The 10,879-nt window shown below is 42.9% G+C and overlaps 1 protein-coding gene across 1 annotated transcript; it reads left to right on the top strand.

Annotated features, from left to right (window-relative positions):
- Positions 1-1,551: 1,551 nt before the first annotated feature.
- Positions 1,552-5,558, top strand: LOC120663319. The gene is made up of 3 exons (XM_039942130.1): positions 1,552-2,040; positions 4,222-4,371; positions 4,609-5,558. The coding sequence occupies exons 1-3, from the start codon at positions 2,002-2,004 to the stop codon at positions 4,930-4,932; spliced, it is 513 nt and encodes a 170-aa protein (XP_039798064.1). The 5' UTR covers positions 1,552-2,001; the 3' UTR covers positions 4,933-5,558.
- The last annotated feature ends 5,321 nt before the right edge of the window (positions 5,559-10,879 follow it).

Here is a 10,879-nt window from a genome sequence, read left to right as displayed (position 1 = left end):
CAACCCTCACTCCACCTTAGTTCAAAAGTTTTTACAGAAAGGTCCTTTCTTTTCTATTTTAGCCCCTGAGCTTTCTAAAAATTGTACCCGCCATCCTTTAGCCTTTGTTTTTCAATATAAACCTTATATTTAAGGTTTATTTCCATTCTAGCCCCTGGTTTCTTCAAAACTAGCTCCTAGAAGTTCTCTTACTTTACAAATAAGCCACTAGAACCTTATTTTAGCCATATCTTCCTCGTTTCAACTCCGATTTCATCGATTCTTGCGCTCACGCGATCCTTGCAATGCGTACAACATCTTTATCACATTATCTTCCTTTGTTTTTACTGTTTTATGTTTTGTTCCTCATTTTGTGCATGTTTTGCTTGTGTGATCGTGTAGATGACACGCCGTTCGAGGGAAATCAAGAACAAGTATACGAGGAAGAGAATCAGAAGTTTGGCAAGGAAGGCAAGTGGACTTCTCCACTGCATATTCTGTTTTGTCCTAGTAATAGCATGATAAATCACTTTACTTTATTGTTGAATTCCATAAACTTGATGGGACACCTATTAAGGACTTTATCTAGTCTTTTACCCCCAAAACCTTGAACACCGAGTTTAATATATCTTTTGGGTAGAAATGCTTAGTTGCTTAACATTGGGTTTGGCTATATCATAATCTTTAAGAAATGTTAATCATGCTTTATTTATGCTATTATGTTGTGATTAATTACAAGATCATATGATTTTAATTGGAACATGGAGAACCACCTAGGAAAACAGTACAACCACAAGGACCACATGGCTTTGGTCTTGGCTGATTAATTAGAAACTCTAGCTTGTGACAGTCTTACCGAAAGGGCAAGAGGGGAAGCATCGATGGGGTATAGCTCGGTCCTCTTGGGGTAGCAGCCTTTGCTAAGGTGCTGACCATTAGGGAGGGTTATGCTCTGCTTTGACTTGAAACCTTAGCGGGTTGTCACTTGTTAGGGAATCTTTGTAAAGGCCTCGTAGCGTCCCTATGCAACCACACCTCGGAAGTGTGGTATTGTGCCTGATCAGTGTTGGCGGTCGATATCGGTGATTTTCGCCGCCAACGCTCTGCCTGATTTCATGAAACAAAAGTCATATTCATGCCAAATTCACTTATATTAACAAGTTCCACGAGCTTTGGTGGGTATTTGAATGCAGGAACAACATGTACAAAATTTGGCCAAAATGGGAGAAAAACCAGGCCGGCCGGCCTAGGCCAGGCCGGCCTACCTATCAACCTGGCAATTCAGGCCCATCTTTGGCCAGAGTGCTCATTAGTGCAAATACAAGGAAACCCAATGTGGTTTTATACAAAATGCATAAACCAAGACCGAAAGTCTTGAGCCATGACAAGTTGGGTCCACCTGCAGCAACCAAACTCATAACCAAGTCCTAAACCAACTTGAGGATGAAAATACAAGCGTTGATTGACACGTCAGTGGAACGGAGGGCCGAGGGGGGACAACCCAGGCCTGCCGGCCTAGGCTGGGCCGCCCGGTCCCTAACTGCCTCGCTTCGGACCAAGCCAAAGCAACCGACTTCATCTGGCAATCAGGAGCATCCACAGAAAGGCGGCACAAATTTCACGGAGATCCTAGGCCAGCCGGCCTGGCCTTTTCGCGCCACGTGTGCAGCCTTCTAGAGGGAGTTACAACCGTCATGTGTGCAGCCCACAAGTGGAAGTTACAACCGCCATGAATGCGTGGACAGCTTTGCTTTCAAGCCAAGCCAACCATAGCTTAGCTTACAAGCTAAGTAACCTTAGCCTTGCTTACAAGCTAAGCAACCCACCTTGGAGGCCTATAAAAGGGAGCCCCCACCCCTCATTCAGCACACACCATTTGGAGAGGAGAAGAGTCCAAGCAAGATGTAGTCCCACTTAGTAGAATAGGGAGAGTGTGAGGTGAGAGTCTTGGCGAAAGTCAAGGTAAAGGAGCGGTGCCGAGTTCTCTCAGCCTTACTCCATTTTGTAAGCCACCTCGGAGGAATGGAATATCTTCGGAGTGAAGTTCCTTGTCTCTCATCGGTATCTCGCTAGTCTTTCTCTTTACCTCAGTTACTTGTTTACTTTTTGTCATTGATCTGCGGGATCCCTAGTCTGCGTAAGTAGCAGGTTCTACTTATTTGAGAGTGCTTTCTGTCTTGCTGGGAGGCAGGAGTGCGTAACTTCATAGTGTTAGGCATGGTGCCTAGACTTGGTTAGTTACATAGCGTTGTGTTCCACCCCACAGAACCGTTGTGGCAGGCAGCAAGTGGTGACAGCCCTGTCCGTCCCTCGTAGTCCACCACGTTCAGGTTTTTTCATAGCAGTAGTTGCAGGTTGCCGTTGGACTCCCCTTTCTGAAGTCCTTCCTCTTCCAGCCGCCGAAGCAGATCAAGATAGTTTAGTTGCAAGTATTCTAGATAATGAGTTGGCTAACCGATGTTGGACCCTCTACCCACTTACCTCTCTTTCCCTGGTGGGTCCGGTTGAACTATTTCTAGGTTTGGTCGAAGCTTTACCGTTCCTTGGATTTGATATCCTAGGTATACTCCCTGGTGAAAGCTACAGTCGGTCTCTGTGCGCTTGCGGAGTAATTAGTTTAGGCTAAGGAGTGCCAACAATCAGCACATCGTGGTTGGGTCCAAAGTTCTTCTGAACTTTACGCGACTTGTGGGTAAAGTGTACAACCTCTGCAGAGTGTTAAAACTGATATATCAGCCATGCTCACGGTCATGAGTGGCCTGGACCCTCACATGATAATTGAACCTGAAGAATAATTAACTTGTGGTTCATTGGTATGTGTTGGTTCCTTTATGCTTATATGCTTAAGTGGGTTGGTATAAACTTATACCTAGTAATTAGGTGCTTGCTAATAAAATTTGACCAACTAAAATGCTAACTGCTATAAACCTCAGCCTTTCCTTGATAGCCTTGCATCTTCCCCCACTTACTGAGTACCAACTATAAGTGTACTCACCCTTGCCTAATTGCTGCTCAGAAGAGAACATTGAAATGGAGAACTACAAAAACTTCAAGGAGTTCTAGGCGTGCGTTCACCAGTCAATTGCCTGTGGGATTGGATGAAGCTTTGTTGAAGATCTCGTTTAGGATATCGATGGAATGTCTAAAGACCTTCGTGTCTATTTATCGGAGTGTAATAGTGTTATGTACTCTCTCTTGCTTATGTTTTGAACATTGTTTTGATATATTAACTTATGACGTCTATCATATGTGTGTAAACTTGATCCTGGCGCACATATGAGATGCATTCGGTTTTTTTTCCTAAAACTGGGTGTGACAATACATACATACATACACACTTCCACCTTGGATGTCTCTCATAGCTAAGGATGGATCCGGATGTCTGAACATCCGAATTATCCGTATTCGTATCCGCTTAAAACGTAAATATGGATATTTGTATTCGTATTCGATTTTAATATGGATGTCATATGGATGAATCCGATTTTAAGAACTTTTCTTTATCCGATTCCATTTTTGTATTCGAGGAATATCCGATCACATCCGTATCCGTCCGTATCCGCAAAGAAAAAGTGACTAGTGAGACAATGTTAAACTTATCTTTATACCTAATTACTTGATGATGTACACTGTTTAAATTACTTAGAAAGCTAGATAACTAATAATATATTTATTAAAATAAGTAATGATATAAAAATTAACTTTAACTATTTAATATATTTATTTCATGATTAAAATTATTTAATATGAGTCAAATTAATTATTTATTTAATGATAAAATCTTTTTTATATATCTTAATTATTAAGTATTTAAATATTTATTTCTTTTACATTTATAATTAGTATTATATATTTAATATAAAAGCTATGCATAGATAATTATATTCTTTTTCTATTAGTTACCTTCTAATCTTTTACTCACTACTTGTATAATGATTTTGATTTACTATAAAATTGTTGACAAAATAAACTGATACTCATGATAGCTCTATATTTCAAATCGAGAAGGTATCCGGATCCGAATCCGGATTCAAACTATCCGTTTTGTATTCGTATCCGATGAGATCCGCATTCGCATTCGTATCCGGATTAAAATGTGGTAAAAGGTGACATCCGGATCCGATTTCATCCGTATCCGATCCGAATCCATCCTTACTCATAGCAAGTCCCGTTATTAGTCGTTCCTACTTGCTTCTCGTGGTTTTGATGTTTGTCTGTCCACCATTTTGGTACATCAATCAGCACGAGAACAAGAACACTGATTCCGAAGCCACTGAAGTGAATGAGGAGGAACCCCAGGCACACGTTGGTGCAACTGATGTCATGGAAACCTTCAAGGTCTGCCATACCAGCTGCAAGAAGGTCATGAGTGACGCAGCTACAGAAGCAATTGTAAGTCCATGTACATGCACAATTCTTTCTGCAAGACTTTTGTCCTTGGTCCAGCACACTTTGTACATGCTGCATCATATTTTTTTAATATTTATGGTTGCCCTATCTTTCGGTGGTGCATTGCATTAACACTATTTACTAGCACCAATTCAATCTGCCTTTGTTTCCAGTATTTTGAATACACTCCTTTGTTTTACACACATCAGTAAACTAATAGTTCTTTTTTCCATTTTCTAGCTCTCAATGGAGAATGGGCAACTACCATTGCCAAGTGATGAGGTTGTTTCCAAGGTCCCCTCACAGAACAGCTCCAACAACACGTTCTTGAAGAATGTTGATATATCCACTCCTTCCTCAAAGTCTCCATCGTCAGCTAGTGAAAAGGTGCTACGTCGAGAACTTGATTCTGGAAAACAAGGTTCAACTATTCTCCATGACAAACTTGAAGAGTTAAAGAAGAAGAATGAAGCAACAGAGGAAGCACTAGAGAGAACTTCAAGGCAGTATGATGAGCTCAAGAGCACCAGGAAGAGAGCGATCTCATCCTTCGGACAGTCTTGAACACCTCTGGCACATCTTCTCAGACCTGATCCTGTGTGTCTAGATCATGAACCTAATTGTCATGGTCTCATGAACTTATTTGGTTGTAACTTAATTTTATTGTGGTGTACTTTCTCGGAATAATAATGTCGTATCATTTGTTGTTCTGTGATGAAATGGTTATGTATGAACATCGACATGTAATGGACATGTGTAACATCCAGGTTTCGGGCACGTGGTGGTCCAAAACTGGCATGCAGGAGAACGGGAAAAGAACACGTGGCACAACAAGAATACGACATGTGGCAAAGCCTGGGAAGGGCATGCTGCCATGTGACACGTGGCCAAGCGAGAAAGTGGCACGCGGGCTAGCTAGAAGACGCCACGTGTCAAAACCCTGAGGAGACACATGGCCAAATAAGAAAGGGACATGTGGACACACAGCAACAAGCCACGTGTCACAAGCATGAGACATCACGTGGACGAATAAGAAAGTGCCATGTGGACAAGCAGGAAGAGTCCATGTGTCGCAAGCATGAGACAGCACAAAAGTGCCACTGTTGACGCTCACTAACGACCATTTCCAGGCATCAACTTGATCAGAAAATCATGAGAGTTTGCATTTCTTACACGTACTTATATTCAATAAATTCCCTAAACAACACTTTACCTTCTAGAATATGCAAGTTGTTGAGCTAATATGCAGGTTGCAAGCACACTTTGGCCCAGCAAAAAATCACAGAAAATATCAGGGTACCGATTCAGGCTCAAATGGACCAAGTGTAGCCCAAGAACCGAAGCAAAACAAGTCAAGACAGGCCAACCCCAGCGTTGATCAGACAAGGAGGACCAGACAAGCCCAACCCCCAGCAGTTGGGGGCGGTTGGTGGCTAGGGCAGGCCGACCGACCTATAAGTCGGCCGACCAGGCCATGGGCCCCACCGCCTCAACTTTGCCACGTGGCGCCTCCCTGTTGCTCCTTTAGGTCGGTTTGGGGTGCTGTGGCCGGTGGCTCCCTCCTAAAAATACAAGGGGGGTAGAGAATAGGACACACACACACACGCACACACACCCCTCACTTCACTCACCTCTCAAGTTCCTTCTTGCATAGTCTTTAGGCTTAGTGGAGTTTAGGAGAAGTCTAGAAGTCATCGAGTCGCCGGAGTTGCTCGAGAGTCTAGTATGGGCTCATCTCTAGCTCTCTCTTGTAATATTCAGTCGTTTGTAATAGAATTAGACTATGGTTACCGATATCTGCTTGAAGTATATTCTGAGTTATCGAGTATATGCTGCTTGTCATGGTTGTATTATTATTCAATGATCTCATTGCATAATTGCCCTGTGCTGGAGATAGGTAGTCTTTTGTTCCTAGAACTCTATCAACTGTTCCAGTATTCGTATGATTGCTCTAGTGTGATGTCTGTCCATCCGGAGGGTGGGGGCTCCGCGCGGGATACTAGAGTATCCCTTACTAGTGTAGAGATGGTGTCTAGATTAGCTAAGAGTTGCTGGATGTCAACTATACCCACGGTTTGTAGAGGTAGCCGACAGGTGGTGACAGCCCTGTCCGAGCCTTTTAGTAATCCTCCACATTCGGTATGGGGGGTAGGAGGAACATAAAGTCGCCGGGGTATACGGGATCCTCCCGTTACTTCGATAGCGATCTCCCTGTTGTGTAGTTTAATCTCTGACAAGCTAACTAATGAGAAAGTGTAGATATAGCTAGCCTAGCATAGCTGTCTCGAGCTCTGACTTTTACCTTGCTCCCGGCCTAAAGCAATCTTTATCTTTTATTTATCCAAGAGGGTAGTTTGTGTGTCACACTACCTCCTACCATGTTATTATCTTACCCCTGTTTATGCATGAGAATATCCAATCTAGATAGAGCTCACGAACTAATCTTTATACTCTCCCACTCATCACCTTCCCTGTAGAAATATAAATGACACCCCAGTATACTCTCGGGTAAAATGCTACAGCGGTATTCAGTGCGCTTGCTGATTTATTCGTGGTTCATGAAATACTGTCACTCCAAACTTGGCGTCTGCTGGCGTCATCGCCAGGTGACGTTGGTAGGCACCAACAAGCATTTTTTGCACCGTTGCCGGGGAAGGCACAGAGTGGAATATATAGACAAAGTTGTGAACAAAATCGAGATTGGTATTCGCATGCTAAATAGGCTAACTTGGCTTTGTTTTCTTGTCTTTATTGATATGAAAACAAGGTAGTGTATGACCAGTTTCGACTTGCCGCAAAACTTTCATTCCAATCTAGAGTTATTTTTTAGGAGAGTTCGACCTCGTATCGTACCTCCTCAGATCTCACTCTCAGCAGCCGAACCAGTCATCGCATTGTCGTCAGCTCCTAGAGCTATGGCCCAGAAGACACTCCGTGATTACTCTGCTCCGTCTGCTAGCCAGGTCCCAACGGGACCCGAGGTTAACACCGGAGGAGAAAATTTCGAGATCAAGACGGGTCTCATTACGATTGTGCAGGCCAGCCCATTCTGTGGCAAGGCCAATGAGGATGCCAGCGCTCATCTCCAGCAGTTCCTGGAGCTCTGCAGTACTTTTGTTATCAAGGGTGTATCACAAATGCAATCAGGCTCCGTCTGTTTCCGTTCTCTCTCTTGGGGAGAGCGAAGCAATGGTTTTATGCTAACAAGGTTGTTGTGGATACTTGGGACAAATGTGCCAAGGCGTTCCTCTCGAAGTTTTTCCCGATGGGCAAAACCAATGCTCTTCGTGGTCGGATTTTGAACTTCTAGCAGGCATCAAATGAGTCAATTCCGGAAGCTTGGGAGAGGCTTCAGGAGTACATTTTGGCGTGTCCGCACCATGGAATGGACAATTGGCTCATTCTACAGAACTTCTACAATGGGTTGACACAGTCATCCTGTGATCATGTAGATGCCGCTGCGGGTGGAGCTTTCTTCTCGCTGACCACTGAAAGAGCTACATCATTGATCGAGAAGATGGTTTCCAACCAAGGTTGGAGCGATGATCGCCTCCAACCGCGCCAGCGAGGTTTGCACTCCGTCAAGGAGACTGACATACTCACTATGAAAATTGATCTCCTCCTCAAGAAATTTGAGGATTATTCCCAAGATAAGGCTCAGATGCAAACACTTCAAGCCTTGGAAGCTCGCATGACGTGCGAGGTCTGCGGGAATGTTGGACATTTAGGTGACAATTGCCCAGAAACCCAAGAAGAAGCTCTATTCCTCAATGGTAGCAATGGGTTTCGTCCACAAGGAGCTCAGGTGTGGAATCAACCACAACCATACTACCAAGGAGGTAATGGGAATTCGAATTCTTTCGGTCCTAACCAGCCTACCTTGAGAGATCTTGTCTACGGCCAAGCGAAGATCAATGAGTCCCTTAGCAGGACACCCCTCAGCTACGCAGAGAAGCTCACACGCCCAAGAAGAGGTGCGTGGGTCGAGTTAGCAGCCACAATACAAGAAGATCCCGGAACCCCAGTGATCAGCTACTCAATCTTTGATTATGAATTTGATCACGCCCTTTGTGACCATGGAGCCAGCGTCAACATCATGCCCAAGGCAACTTTCGAGAAGTTAGTCTATCCATCAATTTCCCCTACCACTATGTGTGTTCAGCTGGCAGACTCCACGATAAGATATCCAGAAGGAGTTGTGGAAAGGTTAATTGTAAAGGTCAAGAATACCTACATATTGGTGGACTTCGTAGTCCTTGATATGGAAGGAGATCTTGGAATTCCGCTCATATTTGGGCAACCATTCCTCAAGGATACAAATACCAGAATTGATGTGGGGAGAGGGAGAATCAGTCTCCGAATCATGGGAAAGACCATGAAATTTAAGTTCCAAAATAAGAGAGAGGTATTTCTGATTCATGAGGATAGTGAGAAACAAGGGCTATGGGCAAAGCCCGGTTGGGATGATCAAGACTATCGCCCTTCTTCCAAGCCAGTTTGGGAGGATTGGGAAACTCATACTCCACCAACCGAGCCAGTGGAAGATGATCAGAAGATCCCTGATTTCATCACTGATATAGTATGGGAAGATCTGAAGATCGTCTATCCAGCATTCTAGGATCATGTTCCTGTGCCGCCTACGCCACCAAAGAAGACTAAGAAGGTGTGGCGCAAGAAGAACAAGACGTCATCGACCGCTACTACTTCTCCAGGTACGGACGAAATGACATCAACCTAATCAGTTATGGAGAAAGGTCCTGCTTTTCGACCCTAACCAAGAGCTAGCTTGGGGGAGGTCCCCTCCCTTAAGTCAACTATATCCCTTTTATTTGCTTTCAATAAAATTTGATAAAAAATTCTAAAAACAAAATAAAAATTTACTGCTTTATTTCCCTTTTTTCCATGATGCGCGGTAAGAATGTTTTAACTCCCCTTGATAAGTTGAAAGGATGAGTTTTGCTTTGCTTTATTATGTCTGTTGTGCCTAGTCTTGAAAATAAGAGTTCTCTTGAGTTTATATTTGTTGGTTACGCAACTATCTTGCCAATAAACCTGAAAGTTCCGTGGGTTGCATACGCTTGATCTGAGTCTAAGTTGTTGTGAGTTTAGATATGGTAAATAAGGTTCTGCAAGCTTGTTCTAGTAATGCTTGAAGTCTGGAGTTGTTTTCAAAAATAAAATTTAAAAAGGCAAGTTCCCCAGCGATATGCAATGTCCTACCAGAGCCATATGTCATACTCTATGAAAACCCCTTATACATATGCTGCTTGATGTTCTGTTGAGTTTTGTCAAATTGGGTGACCCTAGTGAGATACTCTTCATGCTTTCTCGATCATATGCACGTACACGTCCCATCCATTTGCTACATTCCTACACTGGGAATTAGTACTACCATCCGTTCCACATTAATAAATGCACCATGTCTCAGTGATCTCTCTTGTAGAACATCTCTAAAATAAAATAAAGTCAGATTATGGTTGTCCCAAAAAGAAAAAATGGCATGCCAAGAAGCATGACCCAAAAAAAGAGAGAAAAAAGGGGCAACCATGTCTCAAAAAAAAAGAGACAGGGATGATTCGAGATAGAAAAGACATCACCTTAAGGAGTAAGCCATATTCATCAATCCATCCATCCACTCATACACTTGCACCTTTTGATCGAGATTTCATGACTTGTTTCTTCTAGGATCCTCTCTTTGGCTTTACAATAAATAGAATGCAAGTGTGCCCTGTTGTTGACACTCCTTAGAGCCCCAATTTACATACTGCAAGCGCACAGATCGTGTAGCTTTTCCCTTAGAGTATTCCCCCAAGGTTTATCAATCCACGGAACAAACATTCTACTATGCTTAACTAAGCACTAATGACGTTGGTAAAAGATCTATATTGAGTGATTGAGTGTGAGATAGATCTAATCTAACCAATCTAATCTAATCTAGACTAGTGAGCAATGATAGGTGTGTGCACAAGATATGAAGAGCATTTGTCCATAGGGTCTAGGATCACTAGAGATGTAATCACTAGGTGTGTGCCTTTCATGTCTCTCGATATAAGTGGCTATCCTATTATTATTTGCAAACTCTCATCTCCCAAAAGTCATCTCCCAAAAGTCTCTCAAGTATAAAGTGGGGCTATAGGTGAGGCTAGCAAATTATATACATATATTGTCAAATTAAGAAAACCGTCTAATGATTGCTTACCTTCCAAGCCAATGATCATGAGAGTTTCTCCATAATGTAAGGGGTTCAAGGGTAAGAAGATTTAGAATGGTGGACATGTGCAAAGGCATACAAAAAGATTGACTTCAAGGCACAAGCATCGTCCTCATTGTCGGATTGCACATGGTTGGAATTGAAGATATTGTTCTCAAACAACAAGGTGATTTGCACTTCTCTAACCATAGAATCCCTTCATTTACTCTTTTCTTCTCTTCTCATACATTTTTTTCCTTTCTTTCTCCCAAATTTTCTTTCTCTTTTCCGAACCTTTTCATAGGACACTTTCTGAGTTTT

The sequence above is a fragment of the Panicum virgatum genome, chromosome 3N, assembly GCF_016808335.1.
Source record: "Panicum virgatum strain AP13 chromosome 3N, P.virgatum_v5, whole genome shotgun sequence".
Classification (NCBI taxonomy): domain Eukaryota; kingdom Viridiplantae; phylum Streptophyta; class Magnoliopsida; order Poales; family Poaceae; genus Panicum; species Panicum virgatum.
Note: the sequence above shows the minus strand (reverse complement) of the source record. Positions and strands in the feature narration are given on the sequence as shown.

Bases quoted from the DNA above. Each gene is read 5' to 3' on its own strand.
- LOC120663319 (XM_039942130.1), top strand. From the start codon at position 2,002: ATGGAATATCTTCGGAGTGAAGTTCCTTGTCTCTCATCG. The intron at 2,041-4,221 runs GTATCTCGCTAG...TACATCAATCAG, and splicing joins AAGTTCCTTGTCTCTCATCG to CACGAGAACAAGAACACTGA. The intron at 4,372-4,608 runs GTAAGTCCATGT...TCCATTTTCTAG, and splicing joins ACGCAGCTACAGAAGCAATT to CTCTCAATGGAGAATGGGCA.